The 25277-nt window shown below is 46.9% G+C and overlaps 3 protein-coding genes across 4 annotated transcripts; 1 reads left to right on the forward strand and 2 right to left on the reverse strand.

The window, feature by feature from the left end:
* Positions 1 to 344: 344 nt before the first annotated feature.
* LOC128723226 (pro-resilin-like) lies at positions 345 to 1123 on the reverse strand. The gene has a single exon (XM_053816943.1). It carries the CDS (start codon positions 1091 to 1093, stop codon positions 410 to 412), a length of 684 nt encoding a protein of 227 aa, XP_053672918.1. The 5' UTR covers positions 1094 to 1123; the 3' UTR covers positions 345 to 409.
* Positions 1124 to 1574: 451 nt separating this feature from the next.
* Positions 1575 to 2360, forward strand: LOC128723616 (BUB3-interacting and GLEBS motif-containing protein ZNF207-like). The gene has a single exon (XM_053817374.1). The coding sequence runs from the start codon at positions 1624 to 1626 to the stop codon at positions 2266 to 2268; it is 645 nt and encodes a 214-aa protein (XP_053673349.1). The 5' UTR covers positions 1575 to 1623; the 3' UTR covers positions 2269 to 2360.
* A 2799-nt stretch (positions 2361 to 5159) lies between these two features.
* On the reverse strand, positions 5160 to 24152 carry LOC128725289 (calcium-binding mitochondrial carrier protein SCaMC-2). Of its 2 annotated transcripts, XM_053819021.1 has the most exons (7): positions 23925 to 24152; positions 21005 to 21246; positions 20829 to 20940; positions 20301 to 20528; positions 6175 to 6333; positions 5537 to 6104; positions 5160 to 5460 (listed from the first exon to the last, which is right to left on the reverse strand). In XM_053819021.1, the coding sequence occupies exons 1-7, from the start codon at positions 24150 to 24152 to the stop codon at positions 5255 to 5257; spliced, it is 1743 nt and encodes a 580-aa protein (XP_053674996.1). In that variant the 3' UTR covers positions 5160 to 5254. The 2 variants fall into 2 exon arrangements, with proteins under 2 accessions (XP_053674996.1, XP_053674998.1); XM_053819023.1 differs by lacking the exon at positions 20301 to 20528.
* Positions 24153 to 25277: the final 1125 nt, after the last annotated feature.

Here is a 25277-nt window from a genome sequence, read left to right on the forward strand (position 1 = left end):
AAAAATTTTATGGTGAAATATTTCATACGCTACTAACAGCGCCATCTATGAGTGAGTTTTAGAACCAGTTTTCAAAACAAATTTCGGCGCAATTTTCAACAAAAATCCGCCTGCTTTTTGGCATGCGCTCCTGTTACTTTTTCGTCCAAAATTTGCGAAGTCGCTTTTTCTGCCGATCGAAGCGAAAAGTAAAAATCGGCGTTTCAGCTTAGTTTCTCGTGTACCCGCGATCCGCGATCTTACGAAATTTCTTTCTTTCAACCTTACCATCAGTTTTTCTTTCTGTATCCAATTTTATTCTTTCATTGACCATTTGCATGATCATTATAAATTAAAAAGCCGCATTTTTTTTCTGAATGCTTTATCGTTTTATTCCGTATCATATACAATTGTTTGCGCGTTACACAGGCTACCCGAAAAATGGAAAACCACCGTCTTGCTGGCCGCTAGCCGAGAAGGAAAAGCTACCAGCGTCCCCTTGCCCTTGCCCGCTGCTGCCACCACCGAACGCAGGGAATCCACCGCTGCCGAAGAACGGAAAACCACCCCCAGCAGCTTGCCTTCCCGCTTGTCCCCCAGCTTGTGCTCCATTGCCAAAGCTCGGGAAAAGCGACGAAACTCCGCTGGTCCAGTTCGCGAGCGATGGTAATCCGAACGAGGGCAAACCAAACGATGGCACCCGTGGCGAAGATCCTCCCGGAAGCGTGAGATTCGGCAGGAAGCGTCCAAAATTCGGCAATCCGCCAGCTTGCTGTCCTCCTCCGCTGCTGAAGTTCGGGAAAATCGTTGGAAAGCTGGGAAGCGTCAGATTCGGCAGGAAGCGTCCAAAATCCGGCAATCCGCCAGCTTGCTGTCCTCCTCCGCTGCTGAAGTTCGGGAAAATCGATGGAAAGCTGGGAAGCGTCAGATTCGGCAGAAAGCGTCCAAAATCCGGCAACCCATCGGTGTCGTTTCCATCGACGGAGAAGTTAAAGCTGGGACCGGTTCCGTTGTACGAGAATCCGCCACCACCGCCAAAGTGATAGCTTGCCGGAAGGGCAAACACCGCAGCAAGGCTGAATGCGGACAGAAGCGCTAGGATGTGCCACTTCATGATGGATTCATGGGATTTACGGCTTCACACGAGGCGTGGCCTTTCCATTTATATCGATCCTGTCCAGCGCGATCACGTACGGGAAGCCCTGTGCAGTTGTGTAAATGTTTTTTCCCGTTGGTTCCGCTTTCCGCTTCGCTTCCGAAGCGCCAAATGTATGCATCGATCTCGTCAACAGCATGGTAATTCACGTTCGTTCGTTTGCTGTTCTCCCCGCAACGGCATCCATAATGGGGCTTCGGGAAAAGCATCCAGCACCTGCGGAAGTGATGAGAGATAATTAATGTACGGGCTTCAAAAACACCAATATTGGGCACTTACCTTTAATTATTCGCGTCACGGGAAGCGTCTCGATGTTTCTAATAGGCGAAGCTCGAGCTGGAACGAAAATGAGATGGGATTAAATATTTGCTCAACATTTCCGTAAGCCGCTGTTAGGAAACCAGCTACGGAATTGTTGCCTTATAAGGATGAACGAACGCACCGAAAGCACCACAGTTCCTGGCAGGAAGTTCCCCGAACATTCAGCAATGAAACTTACGGTGATTTTCCTCGTCCTTGCGGCATTCGTTGCACTTGCAGTCGCTGCTCCACCCAACCCGCAGCAGGATGGCCATCAACCACAACCGAGATCGCAGGATAGCGACTCGAGCAGCAGTTCCTCGGAGAGTGGTTCCGATGCGGATCAATCCGGTGATGGTGGCGCACCCGGCGTACATCAGATAAGCTTCGGTGGACGTCTTCCACCTCGACCGTGGAGGCCGTTTCCGGGACTTCCACCCTTCCGGCCACCGTGGATCCCACGACCACCATTCGGACGACCGCCTTTTGGACGCCCACCATGGTGGGGACGACCTCCCTTCTGGCCACAGCGACCCACTAGCACCGTAGAGCCGGAAACAACCTCAGAAGCTGGCTCAAGTACGACTTCGGAGGAGTCATCGACGACCACTGAGGAGGCCACAACTACTGAGGAGGCCACAACTACTGAGGAGGCAACAACTACTGAGGAGGCAACAACTACTGAGGAGGCAACAACTACTGAAGAGGCGACAACTACTGAGGAGGCCACAACTACTGAGGAGGCAACAACTACTGAGGAGGCAACAACCACCACAGAAGAGGCCACAACTACTGAGGAGGCCACAACCACCACGGAAAGCTCCTCAGATTAAGTAGCATGTGTCGTCCTTTCGACGAGGAACCCAACGTGATTGTTCTGTCCCCCTGAATCGAAGCAATAAACCTCAACCGATAATCTACAGCATACTGACGCTTAACCTGTTCACCTTTTCCTCTCGGTTTTCGGAATCCTACAACCGTACCATAGATATGTACCATTTCGCATTTCGCTGTCGGTATTTTTTATTGAACTTTGCCATTTTGTCTGGTTTATCGTGTTAGGGTGAAGAGTTTGCTATTACAATTTCTGCGTAAGTAGTTCATGCATGTTTGGGAGCTGTTTTGGCGCGATTTCTCATGAAACATTTACTGCGGGTGAGCCCTTTCTTTTGGCTTCTGCTTCAACGCACAAGTGGTAGGAAATTTGAAAACTTATCTATTTTACGGCTTATACTTTTTTCGCTCTCCCTCTCTGTCGAAGCGCTAGATGTTTGGAAAGTGGTTGTTTTATTTGCCTTGTTTGTTTGAATAACACTTGAGCGATGTTAACTGTTCATCACGATACTGGGTTCGAAAACCGGGGAAAAGCAGGAATTTGGCGCCGGAAGTGGTGAAAGGTTTTCGAACGGAAAGCAGTTCAGCGACGTGTTTCGGTTTCGTAAAATTGAAAACAAAAATCATCTAGTATATATCACGCCGCTGGTAACAAATACGCAAAAATGTCGTAAATTTCGTTCTATACCGTGGAACCACCGCACACCCAACGCTTTCATGCTCGCCTTTGAATCATCGTATCCTAACTAAACGCACGGTTCCACAGTTCCTTTCGGTAGGTGTTCGGCGGTGGCCATCGTTCGGTCAAGTGGCTATTATAACCAGGAGCGCATTTGAGACGGTTTTGTAGATTTTCTTGTTATTGTTGATCGTATGTTTTGTTTGCTTGTATCGTTTGATTCACAATTATATTATGCCATGTTTTCCACGCTTTCCTATTCGCATCGCGGCCACCCTCCCTGGCATAGACCCACACCTGCTTTCATCCTTCTCCACCCTCGCCCACGGTACTTAGTAGATTTAATCGTTATTACTCGTTGAAGGCTTTAATCTAATCGCAATGTATATATATATATATATATTTAAGTTTAACATTCATGATCACAGGAGAAATAACGTGTTTACTGACGAAAAAAAGTGGGTGTGTAATGCTTTCATTGCCACTCCACCGCGTAATATTGGTTTTGTATGTTTGTTTTGCATATTAGTTTATACTAGCTTTATAGACGTGTTCGGTTTCATTTGTAGTAGTCTCTCTTTCGGTATTTTTTTTCCGCGCGTAGCACACATTCCGTAAATTGCTATAATTGGCCACTCGATTACATTTTGAAATGATGCAAATTATAGAGCATAAAATACGCATACATATGAAAAGAAGGAAAGGGAAAAAGCAAAACCACGCCAGTGCGCAAAAACGTTACAGCTAAAAATTGTCTAGTATTATGATAAGAATACATGGTTGCACCACACGCTACCGGGTAAACGCAATTAAAACGAAATAAGATGCAAATGCATGACGATTGTGCTTCGTGATCGATGAGATGCGATGTAGTAAGAGCTTCCATCGTACTTGAATCATTTCTCAACTACACACCGTGGTGCCTGCTGTTCGGCCTGGACGGCGTGATTGTTGTAATAGTTCATCATGCTTTGATTTTCAATCCATTCGCAATTTTGTCTTATCTATCTTGCTTTATTTGCTTTAACGTTTCTTCAACCGCTTTCGTTTAATAAATAAGTTAAAACTGTAAGTCTTCTCATGTTAATAACTGTGTACGTGATTGGTTTTACATATCATCGTGAACTTGCTTGCTCCGTGTTTTGCTTACTACTCCTGTGTTTGTTTTATTTGCTCTTTACGCTGCGGTTTGATCTTCACTCGCACCGAATCCGCATCCTTCTGGCACCGTGTTGGGGTTCGTTCGACCGACAAATGCATTCCAACAGCCACGCTAAGCGCAAAACACAAACTTTGCAAACGGAGAGCGATTGGGATGAGAGAGCCACTTCTTCGATTGCTTTAGATTCCTATCTAGCGCTACTAGGTACAAAAATGGTTGCGCCACCGCGGGACCGACGGTGAAACGGGCTCCGAGAAGGGTCGTAAGGAACGTAACGGTTTCTTTCTAGGAAGTCCTCGCGGTGTACAATAAAATAAAAAAAGAAATGAAAAACAAACCCGGGTTTGTTGCGTGCATGCGTGTGAATTAAGAATGTGTGATGAGAATAATCGATAGGTGACGCGGTGAAAATAATTTGAAAATTGCTACTATAATACCATAATAAAATAATTTAATCATTCGTTCAATTCGTTCCTAGCTCCTTCAGCTTAACTTCATAGTCAATAGCATCGTACCATACCGCCACATGGCAAATCCCTTTCTATAGCGTGTATCCACTCTCTTTCTCTCTCTGTTACAAGCACACCATATCTAGCGCCCCCATTTCTAGTCCCACTAACAGCCCTCCAAACAAATCCATTCCCTGTGCTGTTCCTCCACGCAGCGAATGCGACGGTTAGTGTCGCTGCGGCAGGAAGGAAGAAACGTGCCTCGATTTAATTGTCCTATTACATCGAACCAGCGGCGCTGTCGTCGATCATTTGCACTTGTTCCGGATCATGGTTTATTCTTTCGCTCGTGTTGCAATTGCTCTTGAACGAACGCGTGCATTCGGTTTGCACGCTGTGGTAATGGTTTGGTGTTTAGTTGTCCCTCACGATGCCTTTACAGGACATCATGGGAGCCTGGGAGCGCGTGATGGCTCCTCCCGGAGCTACTCTGATCCTGATGCTGCCACGTATTGGCCAGGTTGGTTTTTGTGTTTATGAGACAGAGACTGTGTGTATGCATGTAGTTAGGAATATTGCAGTAGATTGGAGGCAAAGGGCGAATACGTGGTTCCGACGGGGCGGAACAACGGTAGCTGCTGCTCTAGTTGCCTCGAAGCGGGGCAGCAATGGGTTACTCCACTCGATGGAACAGATCACGTCATGTTCACGCCGAGGGCGCGGCTTGTATACTCGTACACGACGTAGCTGATCGAGACGGCCGGTAATACTTTGATGAAGTTCGGCGTAATACCACGATAGAGACCCACTGGACCCTCCGTCTGTATTATTCGCTTAAATACATTAGTCATGTTCGGTTCCACCGTGACGCTACCATCCGGATTCGGACCAATCGTTACCGCTGCAAGAGAAGAAGAGTCGTTAGGTTGCATGTCCTGGGAACGCTCCGTTCAGAAGGCAGCCTCCGTTCAGCTTACCTTGCGCTTGTAATCGCGTCCGGACCAACGCCAACGGGTACGAACACACCTGGCCGAGTGTGCTGGAGGCGCTGCCGCATGCCAGCAGCAACCAGAAGCTCGGCTGCTCCGTCTCGTGGTGGCTAAGGTACTTCTTTTTCAACGTTTCGTACACTGCCAGATCGATGCCGGCATACGGGATGATGCCGAGCATGTTTGGAATGTAGCCGCGATAGAACGAACGCAGACCCTCCCGTCGGTAGATCTTGTTGGCCGCATCGAAGATGCTGCTGTACTCGCCCGTCTTTCTTAACGCTAGTCGAGTTTTTAATACTTCCATCGGGTAGATCGCCGTCTGGCTGACTCCGCCGGCACACGCACCGGCCACGAACCGCTCGTAGATCGTCATTTGTCGCTTGTCTTTGCCGCGGATCAGCCGCTTCACTTGTTCGTACGCCGCGAACTTGATCGCACTTTCCGGTGCGATCTTCAGCACGTTGATTAGATTCCCTCGCCAGAGACTTCGCACGCCGCCTTCCTTCAGCATGTACTGGAGACAATCTGAGATTCTCTGTTTGGTTGATTGAACCTGGAAGGGGATGAAGATGCCATTAGCCTCTAGAACGGACTGCACAACTAGCTCAAACGTTCGTACATACCTGCAGGAAAACTTTCAACCTATCCAGCGGGGCCGTACATGTGCGGGACACTGCACCAGCAATTCCACCGGCCGCCAAATGGCGCCACCACATGCCGGTTTGCATTTCGCTCTGTGTGAAGTCATCAGGTACGTTTAGATCCTCGCCGATATCCAAGTACTGCAAAATGGGGAAGCAAGAAGGAAAAACAACTGTTAGTAAGCTACATCATACAATGAGTACATCTCCTGCGATCATGATCAACTAGCGATAGTAGTGCAGTTACTTTTGACTGCGTGCCTCTCAAAAATACACCCAACACAAAACATCCATGTACGATCACGATGTAGATGCCTGTTTTAGATGACGTGAGAGTGCGTGAACTGTGAGATACGAAACTGTGACGATGCGATCGCTGATGGATGTTCCAAAGTTTGTACACAAACATCACCCAACTAACTGATTCATTCATAACACTTGCTAACGAAATGGTGCCGTAAGCTTTTGCGCTACACAATGATCATGGGATGATGATCAGTTAATGTTTACGTACTATCTAGGACAGGAGGAGCTAAGCTCAAATATGCTACGCGTGTTTGATTCACACCGGGAAGCAGGTATTTGCTCATCTACTCAACGTTAGATTAAACTCGCTTAATCCGACCCACCAACAAGCTTGCACCGGTATTGATTAGTACCAATTGACGGTTAAGCTTAACATCTCACTGGCAAAATGCATCAGGCCGGAACTATGCTCATCAACAGAGCACTACTAGGCCCGTTTTCAAAGCTCACGCATCCGATCAGCTGCTTCGGGAGATTAGGAAACGAAAATCATTCCCTGCCTTCATGACCAGCGAGTCATTCCTCCAGCGAGTGGTACATTATCAAGCTGTTTGATCACCAGCCAGCCAGCCAGCCTGGCAGACCTCTTTGATGATGCTGACGAATCCGGCTTGCATAGCTTCGTCATTGTTTGCTAGCCAACGCGCAAACGAGAGCAGATTTATGTCGAGTAAACATTCCGGTGACCTCCTAGTATCAAGTTCAATCTTGCAGGGCTACATCTCGCATATGTGCTTACATGTGCTCTCTGACTAGACTAGCAGATCGGTGCACTACGGACAATTACCGATCAATTACGTGCTACATTCTAGCGCCACTAATGTGCGTTCAATGTCACCAAAGTCACTGATATCTAGTTCATGGACTTCACTGGTGCTTGGTACGAAATTTAAGATGGGGTTTTTATCATGGGAGAAAAGCAAACAAGATCTGTTTCCGCAGCACGTTCTCTCTACCGCACGTACGAATGAATGCAAAAGAACGTGCTCAGTGCTCCGGATCCATCCGGTTTCCGGGACTTTCGACAATGGAACGCGTCATGCCAACGGACCGTGTCTGGGCCAGCCAGATCAAACAAACAGCTACGGAAGCTAGCCTTCAGCCAGCAACAGCCGTGCGTCACTGATAACACCCGTTGGCCTTTCACTGTACGTTATGGGGCGATGCGATGATTGACCGATTTTGGGCGTTGTGCCACAATAAGCCAACGCAGGAAAACATGTGACTTGAAGGTCACAATTTAACCGCAGTAGATGAGTTAATACAGGAGAAGCTCTTTGCGGCCGATTGAGATCGCATTCAAATGTCACGGAATCTCTAATCCCCTCCCCAGAGTATCCTTTTCAATGAAAAAAGCTACCTCGATCGGCGATTAGGATCCTCGCTGACGGAGAGATAATTAAACTTCCGCTGGTAGCAACGTCGCGCGCGATGTTATTTTTAATCCACCACTTTACTTTGTGTCGTTGGTTTCTTTTCTTACTTCGCTATCTCGATATCGACCCCCTTCCCACAGCCATCATCAGGACACACCTCCTAACCTCTAATCGCCACACAAACCGAGACGTGAAGAAGGCAAAAGTAATTAAATTTGCTGTCGTGCTTAATCGAGCGGTTAAATATGGCGTTTTGACATCGTCGTCGCACGTTTCATTGCACATTCCGGCTGGCGCCATGGGTCGAACGAATACAAAGTGGCCATTTATAGCACCACGTGACTCATGAGTTCTCAACAAAAAAACACAAACGAAGGACATAATCTGCTCCACCTTCACTCCCAACCAAAAACCTTATCCCTGTCCTTATCAAATTCGACGGCTGTCGGTCGGTTTTTGGGACAAAAATTCAATGAACTCGGGGGCCCCTCCACTCATGGTCGCTTTAATCTCGCACTTATCTCTGCCCTTGCTGTGCGGCTAGTTACTTTGCCTAGCAACAGTGTGTACAATTTTGCCAAAATGTAAAATACCACCACACCTCACGCTGTTGCCATTTCGAATGAAATTCCAATGGCACGTTATCGGAGCTTCCTGGAGGCATGGCATTCTTAGCAACAACAGCCTTCCCCGTTGGGAAACTGCCCACTGGTGCGATGAACTTCAGACAACATCCTGAATGGGGTTTTCCTTGTTTACCTTGCTAGGAGCATCTCCTAGGGTCTGTTAGGGTCTCCTAGAGACATTGTCTACGGGACAGCTACGCACGCATGGCTTTACAGGGATATTGCTGCTGACGAACACAGAGCGACACTCTCTCGCCACTTACGTAAGACAAGTCGCGTAATGTGCATTTCTTTAGTCGACAAAAATAGTCTACTCAACCGCGGAGGGAAAAGCAGCAAAGCGTCTTAGGCAGTGCGCATCGGCCAGAGCCGGTAAACGATCGATATGGCGTCTGCTGGCGTCGCTTCCCGCATGTTATAAGCGCGAAAAATAACCCTGCGCACGCGAAGCTGACAGAACCGGCTTCCGTTCCCGGGTATACCTTGGTCACTAGCTCGACATAGAAATCACTATCCAGCGTATCCATCCGAGGACACGGTCAGCAGGCCAGAAGGAGCAGATTTGCAGCTGATGTGCACCCCCGTTCGCCGGGTGCCCGCTACCGGGTGGATTCGATCGATAAATCCACGCGCAAACGTTCGCACAACGGCGAACGTCCTTCACCACACACAACTAGTCCTGCCGGAGTCCTGGGTCCCGCGGCTCTGTGTCTCTCCTGCGTGTTGTCGGTCGAGAACCTTCTCTCGGTGCCTGTGCCGTGGAGGTGCTCTCTGTTCTTGCTGCGATCCTGGCCCCGTGCGGCGTTCTAGCCGAAAACGCGAAACATTTTCAACGAGCTCATGGTGGTAGTATCGTGGCGATATTAGAGGTCCTTTCGACAGTCCTTCCAACACAGTCCCGTACACAACTAAATGCACCACGGTGTGGCTTTCGATACGACGTGGCGTAACGCGCAAACCCAACTTTTCCGAACGTCAACCATCAACTGGCAGGCGATGGAAAGGCGATGCTGCTGGTGCTATAGGCATGGGAAGCAACAAAAAAAACAGCCACGCCAAAAACCGTTCACATTTACCTCGGGTCTCTGAGCAGGAAAAGCGGTTTCTCGCGAAATAAGGTACTCGGGGTTGTACCGCTCGGGAAAGCTTCGGGTAAATTTTCCCGTTCGTACACGATGGCGCACTCTATCGTTCTCGCTCTCGCTCTCTCTCTCTCTCACTGAAGCGCTTTTCACACTCGTTTTCCCACTCATCCTTTTACGGCGGGCGTGCCATCAACCTTGTCTAGCTCACGCGCTTCGAATCGTGATGCAACGAAGAAGAACCACAGGAAGATCACCTCCTTTTGCATGGGCGCTTTCCGCGCGTTCCAACGTAACCAGTTTGCGCGATTGCCAACTCATGCCAAACGCGTCCGTTGCATGCACGCTGCAGTGGAAAGGGCATTGGAAAGCATCACGTTTTGGCAAACGCTTCGCACAGCTGTTCGAGCAACGGCTGAGTGGCCAAACGGTGGTACCCAACATGGGGAGGGAAAATAATGCAGAAATATGTTACACAAGCTTCTACACCTCACGGACGGACGGACGGAGGCTTTTTCATTGCCGACCACGAAATTTACCCAAATACGTGGCATGGCATTGCGCATGCCCATGGGAGTGTGCATCAATGCACAACCTACCACGAGACACCGCACGACGTAAGGAGTAAAGGTGAATTTTTCATCAATTTGCATTCGTCTACTAACAAAAAGTAAACCATGCCACGTTGTACACTGACAACGACGTTGACATAGCGTTAAAGCGTTGACATAGAGGGTAGTCTTATCAGCGCCATGCAAGTGGGGAAAACTCAGGGAAATTGTTTCCCACCCTCCATGGGGCGGACGCACCAAGTGTGAGAATAATTGCTACAACTTTGAGGCTTCCGTCTACGGAAATAGCAGCAAAGGAAGGGTGTAAAATGTCATCAACGATAATAGCCCCCGCGAGTGGGTGGACAAACAAAATGGAGCAATCGCCCGCTGGCGCCTGGAAGTTATGCACGACGCCATACACGGAAACCGATACAACAGGGATACGAAGGGATGCTAAGCGCGTCCGATGGATGTGGCGAGCCTGACGCAGTAACTGGACAGCCGAGGTCGTTATTGTTTAGCTAATTGAGACTTAATTACTCACGCTCAACGACATTGGTACGCGATGCAACTTGACATCGTTACGGCTGGGATCCTGAAAAAAGGTTTCATTCATGGGCCATACTGCTGTAAGAAACCCACAAAGGACAATAGAATGTCGAACGAGGTTAACCATTCAACAGAGAGCTTGTTAAAAATTAAGCAAAAGTTTTCGAAAATTGCGGTCCTTTTCCTTTCATCAAAAAAAGGCACCAGTCATGCTGTTGACGGCGTCGAGCTCTAGCGACCTTCCACTTGATCGCGAACAGGCGATCGACCTAGCAACAGCGACCGATCGCTGCGCTGTTGGTTCAAAAGCCAACGGAGCTCATTAAAAACCAGTTTGGCGAGCTCCACGCCGTCGAAACCTTCTCCACGGAAATCCCCTTTGTACGAGCCCCCACACCTTTTGTTAAAGCGCCCTACCCAATATTGTTGATGGAGAAGGCTCTTAAATAAAAAAAACCCACTCCAATGATTCATCCAACCAGAAATCCCATTCAATGGTATGGGATGGGAGAGTACTGAGATCCGGTACCAGACCGGAAGTGTAAATTCCTAGAAATTCCCTCCCCAAGCACCAAGCACAATTTATGGTTCATTCATGATTCAACAACTCCGATAAGGGCGGCCGGCTCTGATAAGAGCGACTCATGGTTAGATATTTACCGATAACATCAGTTCCTTCAAGGCTCGAAAGAAGTCCTCCAGCCCACCTTCGCCGGTAACTTGTACTGCGTACTGTTCGAATGCCATTTTGCTTTTTTTTTCGCTCAGTACTTGGAGGAAACGGTAGTACACACCTATCCCCACTGTTCGTAAGTATCACACAAAAAGTTGTCTAGTGAGAATCACACGCAGATTGTTAAGTTCACCGTCAAACGACAGATCATGGACGCAGAGTATAGAGTTTTGAGGATCGACTTATCTAGCACAATAATATCACAATTTTTCCCTGATTGTTCTAGAATCTTCCACCACCGATTAGTACCGCCTTGTAAAACACTCTTTCGGCTGTCTCACTTTTCCTTGCCTTTTCCCTTTGTTTTTTCGTACGATTTCACTTCTTCACTCTCTCAGAAGTAGGCCGTGATCAACCACTTTCCTCTGGAGAAAGGCTTTTTGCAGTTTTGTCTCAAATTTCGTTCGCCCGAAAGCACGTGGAAACTATGGCATTTTGCTGTACACTAACACACACGACGACGACGACCGCGGGGAACAACTCTCTGTGCGTTTTTCCCCGGTATCGGTTAACCGCTCGCGTTTCCTCAACGGTACAAAACAGCTGTTCGTAATCAAGTGCGTTTACGAAGCCCTTAGCAACAGTGGCTAAAAATGGTTCGTTCGCAAGTCAAACTCGCCCTGGGCAGCAGCAACGTGGAGTGGTGTTTCTCTCGCGTTCTCTTTTTCAACCAGCGCGTGGAACTCTCGCGGACACGCACAAAACCGCTTGGGTTGCTACGATTGGAGATAACGACCGCGGGAGCGACCGCTGTTTTTATGTTCCTTTTTTTGTTTTTTGGTTGCTTTACTCAGCAAACCAACGGACGAATTTGAGAACAAAAAAAAAGGCGCTAACCGTTGATGGCCGGTCGGCTTGGATGCTGAATCATGTATGGCCTTGTGGAAATTTGCACACTTCACTCGCCACAGGCACTTTCGGTTTGATACGAGACACCAACAGTGGTTATCCTTGTTAGATTTTGCGACAAACCACCGATCACAGACAGTTCAAGAGAGCAAAGCTGGATCGTTAGACGCCGTACAACAGGAGCGACAAACAGAAATGGAGGGAAAACGATCACTTCACGTTCAATTTCGTATACACGTACGGTTTATGCACACCAGCACCGCACCACGTCAAAATTTTCTTTTAGTATTAAAAGTGGTTTCTTCGATTTGACAGCTTGGCTGCAAAAATTCACGAGAGCTTGCAGCACTAACGTAGTAGACAGCGCGAACAATGCCAACCGACGGTGGTATCCGTTCGGTTGTGCGGCTTAGAAAAATCGTGAAGTTTCGCCACTAGCGAAACACACGTCCAGTCTCTACGGTGGTAAGATTCTCACTGAGAAAATGTGACTCGCGACCCGGCTCAACTCATATAATGGGACGACGCGACGTTGAACAACCGAAGCAACCGAGGCCAGGCAACAGCAGCCGTGTGTGAGAACGAACGAAACAAGTGAGCGATTTCTCGTGGGTTAGAAGGAGACGCGTTAGATGATAACGAGAATGGGAAACATTGCCACCGATGGTGCGGGGTAAGGAGGGACGACAACGAGAGACGGATCATTACGTAAAAGCACGTGAAATCATCCATCATAGTTGAGGCGAAGGAAGCTTCAGGATCACTACACAAACTTTCCCATATGAACAGTGGTGGCAATATTTTCGCATACTTGTTACAATAACACATGTTTCGTTTAAACAACCTCTTTGATACTAAGCATGATAAGGTTGAGTTTAAACAGCATTTTTTTAAAAAGCAGCAAACGAATAACACATAATATTTTTGTAAAATAGTAATTATGAATTATAGTACCATTTCTGCTTCAAATAGTAGCCAAAAATCTTTGAGCAATTTTTGAAAAAATAAACACATTTTTATCACATTTTAGACGAGATTATCGCCATCCACGAGCGTGACACAGTCGTGCTCAGTGCAAGGTAGATTCAATTCACTGCAATTTACCAACATGACGGGAGCTAATTGGCAATCTCGTGGGTGAGTGAGTTGCGATTGTCGTTCAGCAATCTCGAATCTACGACAATAGACTGTACCCCCTCCATCTCCTATACTCGGCCAAGCCCCCTCCACGTCAACCAACCACTAAGTGTCGTTTGCCGCTAAATTCGAGCAGCATTTCTACTCCGAAAAAAGGACCTTCCGGTAGTGGTCAAGGATCATTTTTGCACGTATCAAAGAATAATGAAATATCTGCTCGTGTTCGTTAAATAAAGCGAACAGCCCCTCCAATTAGGGTGGTGGTGCTAAGAGCCACCCCCAAAACCGCCCAAAATCGGTACAAAGCGGTTTCGTTCGGGTAAGCAGCCAGAAGCAGCATCGTGATCTTTGAACGAGGCGAGATCATGCGCGCGCACGCCATGAAACGTCATCAAACGAACCAAAACAAGCAAAAGAAGCAACAGAGCGGCGAATGTCGCGAACCTGTTATCACACTTGACGTCACCGACAAAGGACAGACCCACGCCGGTTGGCTTGGTAAACAGGATCTGTCGTGTGTGGTGTGTGTTTGCGCAAGTCTTACACGCAGCACTGTCCGGGGTAAAAGCAGGCGCGCAGTTCATGAACGTATCGACAAGCCGGACTTTAGAACCCGGCATCATTCGAACTCATCGAACGCAAGCAACGCAAGGAGAATGTCACCGATAGTAGCGCTTGCGTAGGCAAGAAAAAAAAAAGCGATACGTAACGCCACTCTCGACACGCCTCAGTTGGCACACATTTGTGGCCACATGCGCGTCGACTGATAACGCGTGAAGTAGTGTGACGTGTCCGCGGTCAGTCGAAACTCGAAGGAGCAGTATTAATTGGATCACGATGGCCAGCAGGAGAGGGCTCGGTCATGGGAATGTCACCGGAATTCTCCCCCCGGAATTCGTTTAATGGAAGCGTGCCCACGCTACCGAACATGTGATCGCGCGCCACTGGTGCACGGCGTAACAAGAAATTAGCAGTAGCCGAGGGAACATCCGGCAGGCCATGGCCGGTTATCACTGGCTTATCGCGGGCTGGGGGACGTTTCATCTTAATAATTCATTTTTACGATCCTTTAAACCCTCACTCCAAAGACCGTTCCCAGACGTAATGATACACTGGGCGCAATTAAAACAAACCCCTCTTACGGTTTACGTCAATCCAGAGCTCCAAACAAGCTGCTGGCACACGCTGGGAGGGTGGGCAGCTAAGAAAAAGGAAAAACCCTGCATACGTACAAAATATGCACCGATAACGGAAGAGAATGCATCCTGCCATGTCCCGCCCCGGCAACAAGATCACGCGTTGCAATGTAATTTAATTATTTTGGCAACAGCAACACGTTGATTTAATTATACGCTCCACGGGCCTGGGGTGCGGAAATGTCTGATGTCTAAGGAATTTTTGTTGCCTTTTTTTGTGTTGATATGTAGCCAAAAGGGCCCCAGCAACAGGGTAGGGCAGTCAGCAGCGATAATGCCATTCTGTGAGAATTATAATTGCAGTAATCTACGCTAAATGGCAATAAGGAAATGTTGTTTGACAGACCTTAAGGATGAATTTATTTTAAATAAAAATTGGAACCCATTCCTACCAAAAGTTGGAATGCAAAATACACATCCGTAAAGACAGCATTGAGGAAATGGACAAAGAAAATGTGCCAAAAAATTTACCATTCTATGGCCTACTGAAACCCCCTCGTGCTATTCACAATGGGCTGATAATTTCCCAGCATCCAGCTGTGAAGTCGTGTGCCACTCGCTAATGCATTCACGCGGTCCTGTCGAATTAATGTCCCAATAAGTGAAGGTGACACGAATCGTGTCTGGCATTACGTTTTGGGACGATCACGCGCACCTGACGGCTGCCCGGAGGCTGCAAGAAGCCAATCCCACACAATGCCGACAGCGTGACGGGATACAGAATAATGGAATCAAGTCAGGTGGCTTGGCGGGATGTTCATAAGAGCACGAGATCGGCTTTCGGAACGTCTACGGGCGGCTGAGGTGGACCAATTGACATCCATCAGGAATGATTTAGTAGTAAACCGCCCAGAACTGGTAGTCTACTGCGGTTTACCGGGTCGCTATCGGTAGAAAAAAAATAGAAATGAAATGAAGGCGGATGCACTTCATGCCAATTGATACAAACAACTTGCGTTCGTTTGCAGGCATGTGGGGTTCTTTTCACACACCCTCCAACATTGGACATTGGTCTCGCTGTTTACTAACAACCGCTGCAAGTGTGGTAGGGCTTCTTCTTTGTTTCATCAGGTTCGATTCCAGCTAGTTCCAGGACGTGGACTTTCATATTGATCAACAAGCATGAGGGCTTCTGGCGAACGGTTTAAGGCACATGTTTTCAACAAGCCGAGTTCACTTTCAGAAGGACATTTGCAACCAGATTGAACCAGCTCGTAGGAGAAACGGAAGATGGTTTCAACATTGAAATCACTAAATAATCGCGCTCGGAGTCAGAGACGATAACTTTACGACGGTAGCTTGCAGCAGCTGTGATCGTTTTTATTTGTGTGAGATTCTCTTTAGATTATTCAACAAGAGTCTCATATCGTGCCTCGCAACAGGGTCGCAAATGCTGAAAATATCCTGCTCAGCATGTTGCTTTTCCTATCACTTTTCCCCTGTCCACGCGATCGTGTGAGAACGATCGTTTCGGTTTAAATTTAGCACAAAATCGACGACCTCGGTGTGTTGCGGTACGAAAATTTGCCACCGGGTTTGCACAAAGCCAAAAGCTACCATAAACATACACGGCGACAGTAGAGTAGCGTGGCGTTTCAAGCGTATTCTGAACAACCCGGGAAGTGAATGAAATTTTACGTTTCCCACCCTCGATGAAGAAAATGGTAGGAATATCGGATTGTACCGACAACCATGCGTCTCCATCGAATCAACATATAATATAAATAACACACAAAAATCGAGCATTTAAGAAACAAATAAAAAATGCATTTGAAACATAATAATGTAAAAAAATCAAATGAAAATTACTTTTGCCATGCAGGCACGGACGCTCTTCAAAAATGAGTTGCACACAGAAAAATTATTCGAATAAATATATACAAGTATTGAGAAAAATATGCATGCATTATGTAAATATATTTTCTTAAATCCATGCCATCTTTAGAGAATATTTCTTAGTTTCTTGTATATATAATAAAGTATTAGCAAGGCTTATGCCGAAACTAGCATATAGAAATACGTACGGGAACACTCTGCAAAAGGACAAATTTAATTGTGTATCAGCTATGATATAAGATGGCTTTCACGAAAGAAAACTATTTTTAAATCACATTTGGTTTGAAATGGATCCGAAATAGCAGCTCGGGTTGGATTCATTTAAGTACAGATCTTTCTAAATTGGGGATTCTATAGCATTAAACGGAGGACGAGAAATAACCGGCTATTGTTCGATCAACGCGAAATTAGCCGGGAGAGTGCAACTAAGGCGACATATGTCTAAAAATTGACAATTGGTGATAGGCCTTTGCATTCCACGAGCGCCAAAAGCGAACACGTGCGAACGTATTTTGGGCATACGAAAATATATTTCTTGAGCCAATCACCCTTAAAAAAATTGGAACAAAAGCCGTCTGGTTTTCGTTATAATAAATGCACGAGCGCATCATAAAAGAAGCCTTTAAAAGACATGCCTTGGAACACTCCCAATGTTGAGCAGAATTTTTCACGTAAAAATAGAAATACCATTCCGAAAAGGCACCGAATTTACGGAAAGAATATATTACTTTCTCTCCCCAGTGGCGTCGAATGGTATTCAACTTACGACGGAATTTTCTCTGGGAATCCCATTCGACCATTGATAAACGGTTAAAGCAAAAACAAACGCAAAAAAAAAACACCCCACACGCTTATTCAGCAAATCACATGATAAACGGGGGTGAGCTGTAAACATTGTGCAAAGCGAGAGATAAAATAGCATTCCTTCTCACATTCCTTTTCAACCGGTTCGCATTGCGCTCTGCAAGACGAGTGATACGTCTGCGCGAAAAATACATGCGTATCACGTCTCACGCAGAAGGTGGCAGACGGATACGCATGCTTCCGCCAACATAAAAAAACCGACGGGGGAAACCGAAACGGAAGAACTGTATAACATCAACCCTCCCACTGCGCCTTCCTAGTACCATGAACTTTTGTTTTGAAGCATCACAGGGCACTACGCAAAACTAGACGAAAGCCACGCATCATTAACACACGCTGCTCCTCGACGACGTAGTGTAATGCCCTCCGCGAAGGTCCTTTAAAAGCGCGCTTAACACCACGGATCCGGTTTGTCAGCAGGCGACAGATTACGGCGAAGATCACAGTCGAGCTTTACACAGCCTCAACCATGTAGCCTGCGTTTTTGGTGTAAATATTTAACACCCATTAATGGAATCCTCACCTACGTAACCTACGTGTGATAGTGGCTATTGTTTGCTAGTTGTCGGAGAGACAAGCCTCTCACGTCACACGGCCGTTGATGTTGTTGCAATTAGAAAGATCGCATCCCGATCCCCCGTTACATTTCCCAAGAAATTTTCGCTTTTGTTGCGTCCCGCTAATCGGACCTTGGAAACAGGGCGCGAACTTGAAACCGTTTCTGTTGAGTTGCCACCAGCAAAGCTCGCATGTGAAAAAAATAGCAAGCCGCTCTTCGTAGCGCACACTCGTAAACGACGATGACGATTGTCGACGACGACAACAACAACAACCAAGCCTAATCGAAACATGAACCGAAACACGCGCACGTCACCGTTTCACGAAGGTTTGCGTTTACATTCCTGCTCGTAGGAGAGGCGGAAGAACGGGAGTCGCGAAGTAAACAACTACTGCTGTGAAGCACGCGCATAAGGGCGGTAATGTTGTCGTTGCCCACAATGTAATGCTGCTGTAAAAAGGGAGGCTCGCCTCGCATCGTTTCGGATGGCGACCGCCTGATTGGCTGCTGTCCGGTTGTACCTTAGATTAGGGAAAAACACATGAAACCATCGACTAAGACACGCTCGTGTTGATTATGATGGTGGTGGAAAGTAATAAGGTCTGGGGTGCAATTGATCGCACTTGTTTTGAGGTGTACAGAATTATTGAATAGATTCCCAAAGCTGCCAATTTGTCGGACAACGGTTTGTAGATCGATCGCTGGTCTATTACGTCGAATAAAATTTGCCAAGAGTTACAAACGTCCCAAAGATACAGGATAAATAAACCTCGAAAAACACTTTCTAAAATATCCAAACATATCAAATGTTATCCATTAAACTGTTAAACCCATCGAAACGCGTAAACGAAATAACGGAATTGTACAATTAGAGTTTCTAATTCTCTGTAGTGGCTTGACTTCCTTAGGTCAAGGCTTCAAAACTTTACAACACACGCCCATACACTTCATATAATTTGTACCACACAACATTCAATGACAACAACATGCGCCGACGATTGAAATGGGGCCGTTGAACGACTGGCCGCAGCTAGAGAAGGCACCAAACAAACGTCGCTCGTGCACGCTGGTGTACTGACGCGATGTGTTGTGGCCCAGATAAGAACAAAGACACGATTTGAACTCCGCGCCTTGTGGATGGCCTCAATACCGATGCGCATGTCCACATGTGGATTGGGCCATGCCGTGAATTGTTCTAAAAAGCGCTGGGTGAAAGGTTGCCGTGAAATGATCGTTTGTTTGGGCTTGCAAAACCGATCAGAACCGGATTGGCAATTTTTGGCACTCAACCGGGCCGGGCTCAACGTTCCATCAGCGTCAATACAAGAAGAAAGATGGTGGGCTGGCGTCAGAATCATTTGTACTTTGTACACAGAACTTTGATTAGAGCCAAACGAAAGTCGTTTGTGCGATTATGTATGATCATTTACGTCAGTATGTGACACAACTTGATCAAAACCGTTACTCAGCTTGTAAAATGTATGTATACTACCAATTTATCGCTCACAGTAAGTTGGGTTTTCGAATATGCTATTCAACACACTACGCGCTTTGTTTGTCTACACAATGCTTCTACTAAGAGTTGCACTAGCATGCGACATTCCTTTCTATATCTATAAATTATTGCGCAGATAACGGCAGATATTGCGTTTGATTTGAATTTTTTTAAATTGTAAAATGGCATGACAAAATACTATCGATGATTTTTTCTGATGATTATGAATAACGTGAAGATGATAATTGTTACAACTGCTTGCAACGATTTTGTAGAAAGCAATAATAAACGAACCATTTCGAGGAGCAACTAGCGAACGAGTGCAAGCGAGCCAATAAATACTTGTGCATTATGGCAAAAAAACGAGCGCAGTCACAGCTTTAAATGGTGCCTCGCGGGTCTTCATTAACATAGCTAACGGTACGCAAAGCAATAATTCATCCATTGAACGACGATTGATACCAGCAAAAAACAAGCACAGTGACGTGAAGGGAATACCTTGGCATGCCCAGCCGAAGCATCAGCGAAAAAAGGGATTTTTTAAAGGGTACACATGATGCAGGGCGTATTTCTTGCGTACTTTTAGCGTCAAGCAAATTTAGTCACTTATGCGAACCGTCAGCGGAAAGACAATCAATGCGCAATTTTTGTATTGGACAATTTTAACCAATGCCTGGGCTTCCGAAAAGGACACGACCGAGACACTCTTTCCAAATCGACGTTTCGCATAGTTATAACGGAAATCCTTGTGCAAACCAATGGCCTCATGGTTTCATGAGTTCGGTGTGGCTAACGAGCATTCTAGAAGTTGCAGCAAAGAAGATTGAATCGGAAATCAATCTAGCGAACCGGTACGATCAAAAGGTAACGAAATAAAATAACCAAAATCAAAATACGGGGAAATAAAACAACCAGGGAAGGTGTAGAAAGGCATCGAACACTGTACCTTACCATCCACCAGCAGGTGCGAGGATGCGCCGCCATTATTGGTGGAGGAGACGCAGGAGATATTCGGCGAGGGGCTCAAAAGCAGATCCGTAACGTGCTCAATGGCCTGTTCGACATCGATCAGGCAGAGCAGCGGACGATCGGTGTTGTTCGGTGTCGGTTCGTCCGACGTCCGACCGGCACCACGGCCAATGGTCAACAGGTAGGCTTCATTATACCTGAGATTCTTCGAGTGACCGGACGTTTTTTTTTCGAGACCGGCGACATTTTCAGACCAGCGGTTTGTTTTCGTTTCCCACCGGGCGAAAAATAAAGGATACATTAGCACGCACATCGAAAGAAGGGAAACAATCTAAAGCTAGTCATTTACGCCGGCCTCGTTATTGCGACACGCGCACGTGCATCATCCACACGTGTCGCGAATTAGCTCCGAAAGAACTGAGCTTTCCAATCGCATAGAGATTGAGGTTCATTCTCCGTGATTAGGACATGCGATCATGCAAGATAGCGAAGGTGTGGTACTCACAGTCGAATGCCGCCAGTATTTCACCAGTTCGTGTATATCGGACGATGGCGCAAGCAGCAGAAAATCTCTCCACTCGTCGTAGCTGATGTTCAAGCTGCCATCTTTGTCCATTCTAAAACAAAAGGCGCACCGTTAGACATCGTTGAGCTTTAGTGTTGGGTTCACCCGGGTCTTACCGTTTAAGTAGTTTGGCCGCCTCGTGCTGATCCATCTCGATGCCGAGCTCCTTGAAGGCCGTTATCAGCTCCTCCAGGTCCACTTTCCCATCCTGGTTCTTGTCCAGGTGTGTAAACTGTAAGCGTAGATTTTTTTCGTGCTCCCGCACGTAGTGGATGAACTCCGCCAGGCCGACATCGCCGCTCTGGTTTTGATCCGATTGTTTCAAGAAGCGCTGAAAAAACAACGGATGTCCGTACTCCTGGTAGCATGTTTCGGTTTCGATTACGTTTCGCCCGAGTTCGTGTACGTGTGTAAATGCATTTTGCAGCATGTGTTAGCATGAGTGTCACATGACGCGAGCATGATTCATGAGAAAATGTGAAAGCGTGAAAGAAAGAAAGCAAAAAAGAAAAGAAAAAATAAATAAATGAAAGCGATGATGAGCGGTTATAAATGATGGTTTGATTGCAGTAGTGTGAGAAATTAAAACACCAAAGTATATTTTTTAACACAAATAAAAGCATGTTCTCCGTCACTGTTGTTTGTTTGTCGGGCCCTGACTGCATAGCTTACATTAAATGCACTAAATTGCACGCAAGTTTTGTTCTTGTACGCAATGGTAGTGTACAAGCACCATAACACGGTATAAAGTTTTCGTGCAAATCACATATCTTGTGTGATAAGTTGCTTTACTTTCTAACTAAACTCTTTCTAAGTTTATCGTCCGATAAAACGTTAGTTTAATAAATGATCGTACTATAGATAAGATGATTTCTAAATAATCTGAGATATGTTTATCGAACGATCAATGTTTCTTTTCCTTTCCTACCACTTTCACGATTTTTCTATTGATTTTAAACAACTTATTTTCCAAACGATAACAGGTATCAAACCTTCATCGTCGAGTAATCTCTGCTCATGAGCGCAAGATAAATTTGCTCGACAATTCAGCCCAGTATCAGATCCACTATTATCAAAGGTCGAACGCAACGAACCAAAATCAGTAGGGGTGGCGACAGCAAAGCTCAAGGCTGGCCACACAACCGATGCGTAGTATGGAGGGTGTTTCGTTTCAAAACACACAATGAGCCGGCTGGTCGTTTGGCTACAAACAAGCTGACATTGATCGCGATCTTAAAGGAAATCCTGTCCTGCGCACAACGCGCGCGCCTCTATCGTAAGCAACGAATGGAATCGAAATTCTCATCGATCGGTTTATTTACGACAGCGCAACAGAAGCTCAATCCAAACTCAATTATACCGCCACGTTCGATTGCATGTTAATCGTACAAACGAAAGGGAAAATTAGCACCCGCGCGATGTCATCACACCTTTCCGTTCCGCAGCGCACCGTACCACGCCTTGGCCGATGGAAACGAGCCAGCTTTTCGGTCAATGTCGCGGATACTCTACTCTCAACGACTCCCGCCGAGCACACGTTGCACGAGGTAGTTAAAAATAAAATTTATATCCCCACGAGATCCCCCTTCGGTACGGATGCAATAGTAGCAGTAAATGCAGCCGTGGTGCGCTCTGAAGCAAGATAAGGCATGGTTGAGTCGAGTGGTAGAAGAACATGCGCCTTTTTCCCGTTAGCGAACCGGCGTGATCAGTTGAGCGTACAGGGAAATGATCTTGCCACCATAAATGCATCATCAACCGGCGTCTGAACCGGCGCATGCATGGAAGCGTGACGATATTCGCGTGCCCGACTGCAACGGCGATTTAGACGCACGCAAAAGACCACCAGCTGATCGGGGGTGCTGTGTTTTTGCGGATAACTCTTACAAGCCCTCGGTGGCCAGGATGGACAGTTACTTATCGGAGCTTCGCCAAAAAATCCGGACAGGATAAGCGGCAAACAAAGCCACTTGTCTGTGGTTTTATGCGATTAGTAGCGGGCTGGAAAGATATAATACTACGCCGCCGATATCAGATCTAAACAGACGCAAATTTTATGCGTAGCCATGTTGCATGAATCACAAAAAAATGGAAGCTAATTATAGCGTTAAGTTTTCTTTAAAAATTTTGTATAAGTTATTGCTATCCTGCTAATTACTTAAAGCAGATGTTTCAATTTTTTTTCTATTACCCTTTTCTAGTAAATTTTCTTCTATTTTCTAGCATTCCTGCTGTGGCCTACTTTGTCGACCTACATACAACATATTAGCGGCCTCATTTGTACGAATACTTTATAGTACTACAAACAAAAAAAGAAATATAATTAGCTAATGTTCTTACGAACAAAACATCAAAAACGCTTGGGTTTCATTTGCTTGATTCCGCATCGTGAATCCAACAGCCACGAGGACGCTCAAAGGACAAATAAATCAGCCATGCGTCCGGAAAAATCGATCCACAACTCGTCGCGCTCCCGACACGCCGTTTGTCTGAGGTCCGAGCAGACACTCCGTCGGCAAGGAGTGGAGCAAAAAGGAGGCCAGTTTTCCACACGCGACGGACGACCTCCAATCAAGAGCGAGGGATCGCCTGCGCTTCGTACCTCCCCGAACCGGGGAAGAAACAATCCAGCGCGTATGTGTGCCTGTGTGTGTGCCACTGGTGAGGAAAATCCGCAGACCAGAGTGCGCATACGTCGGCTTTTAACGTCGTCCCCGCAGCGAGCTCCCCGCATTCTGCAGTGGGAAAAAAACCCAGGGAGGCTGGTCCGTCTCACGACGGGGTTGCGGATTCTTTTCGAGATTTCGTGGTGCAGGAGCTAAAACATAAACAAAACTAAGCCACAAATATTTGCCACCTAAGCATTGCCGGGGCGTCTCCAGAGGGCGTGCTAGTGGTGGACCCAACAACGAGTGACATCATGCGCTTGGAGCGCCGAACATGAAATTATATGAGTCAGCTAATGTTAATGGCATTGGCAAATGACGGGTACGTGAATGGGGTGTATTCATGGGATGTAAGGACCCAGCTCTTTACCTCAGCGTACTGGTGCGACAAACCGAACTCCTTCAGTGCCGCAGAAAGATCGTGAATGTCGATGCGATCGTTGCCGTCGCGATCGAGCTTCTTGAAGATTTTCTCCAACCGCTCCTCGTCCGCCTGAGGCAGCTCGTGGAGGTACGCCGGGTACGTCGGCTTATCGTTGTCCGCGTTGCCGTTGTTGTCGTTACCGTTGCCAGCAGGACCTCTGTTAATGTTGACCATTGTATTTGCACCACACTAGACACACCGAACCGACACGACCGAGGGCGCACAACCGCGGAACTTGGAACTACACTAATTAATTTATTCCCTTCCTTCGCGGATTCACAGAGTGATGGAAAACACTGCCACCCTGAGGGGAAAACTGGGCGACTTCTCTTGATTTAGACACACTCCGCGTTTTCACTGACACTGGCCGCTCCCACGCAACACCTGGAAGTCTACGGCCACGTTTTCCGTACGCGAACCGCCCGATGTACCGTTAGGGAAGGGGCAGGGTGAGGGATTGGAAGGAAGCAAAAAAGGAGGGGGTGCTACGATACAGTGCCACGCTAGCTAACTAGGATGGGGAGCAGCTCTATTGGCGAAAACAACGCACACTTCGCGCTTTCACCGCGAACACTGATGTTTGACACTGCACTGGCATTAACGCACCTCCTTCTGTTGGGTGTTGCGGATCGATTGGGGAGACGCTTTTCTTCCTGCACGGCCAGCTATTATTGAGCGGCACCATCACATTCCATCGCGTTCAGCAGCCGAACGATGGCAGAGACATTCTCTTGGCTCTCGAACGGTACGGCCGCAGCACAATCGCGCGTGGAACTTCTCTTCTTTAGCACCAGGGAAAGCGTTCCGTCGGGAGGAAACGCCACGGAAACACGCGGCCCGGAACAAAGCGGGACGTTTTGCGATGGGTAAGCCGTAGGGAAAACGAGAACAACCGCCGACGGTGTGTGGCTAGCTGATGGAACGAAACGTAGCACTAAACTTGGGTTTAGGAAGACCTGCGCCAGCGCGATGGCAGTACGGAGAGAAGAAAAATGGTATTTCGATCGCAATTTTGCGTCCAATTTCGCGGATACACACTACACCGTTTGACAGCTGTCAGTTCTCGCATCGTAAGCAGTAGTGTGCAAAGGGGCAAAACGGATACTAGTCGAAGTAAGATTTGCTTAATTTTTGGTATTCAATAAAGTATATTTCAGAGCTTAAAGGGCGTAAAATTTTTCTATATTTTGGGAAAAAATACCAACATTAAACTGATGTTATGAGAGGGTTGAAATTATTTACGTTTTTTAACCTAGCTACTGTCAAAGATGTCACATTTGACCCGGTTTGTTTACAATA

This window comes from Anopheles nili, chromosome 3, assembly GCF_943737925.1.
Source record: "Anopheles nili chromosome 3, idAnoNiliSN_F5_01, whole genome shotgun sequence".
NCBI classification, from domain to species: Eukaryota; Metazoa; Arthropoda; class Insecta; order Diptera; family Culicidae; genus Anopheles; species Anopheles nili.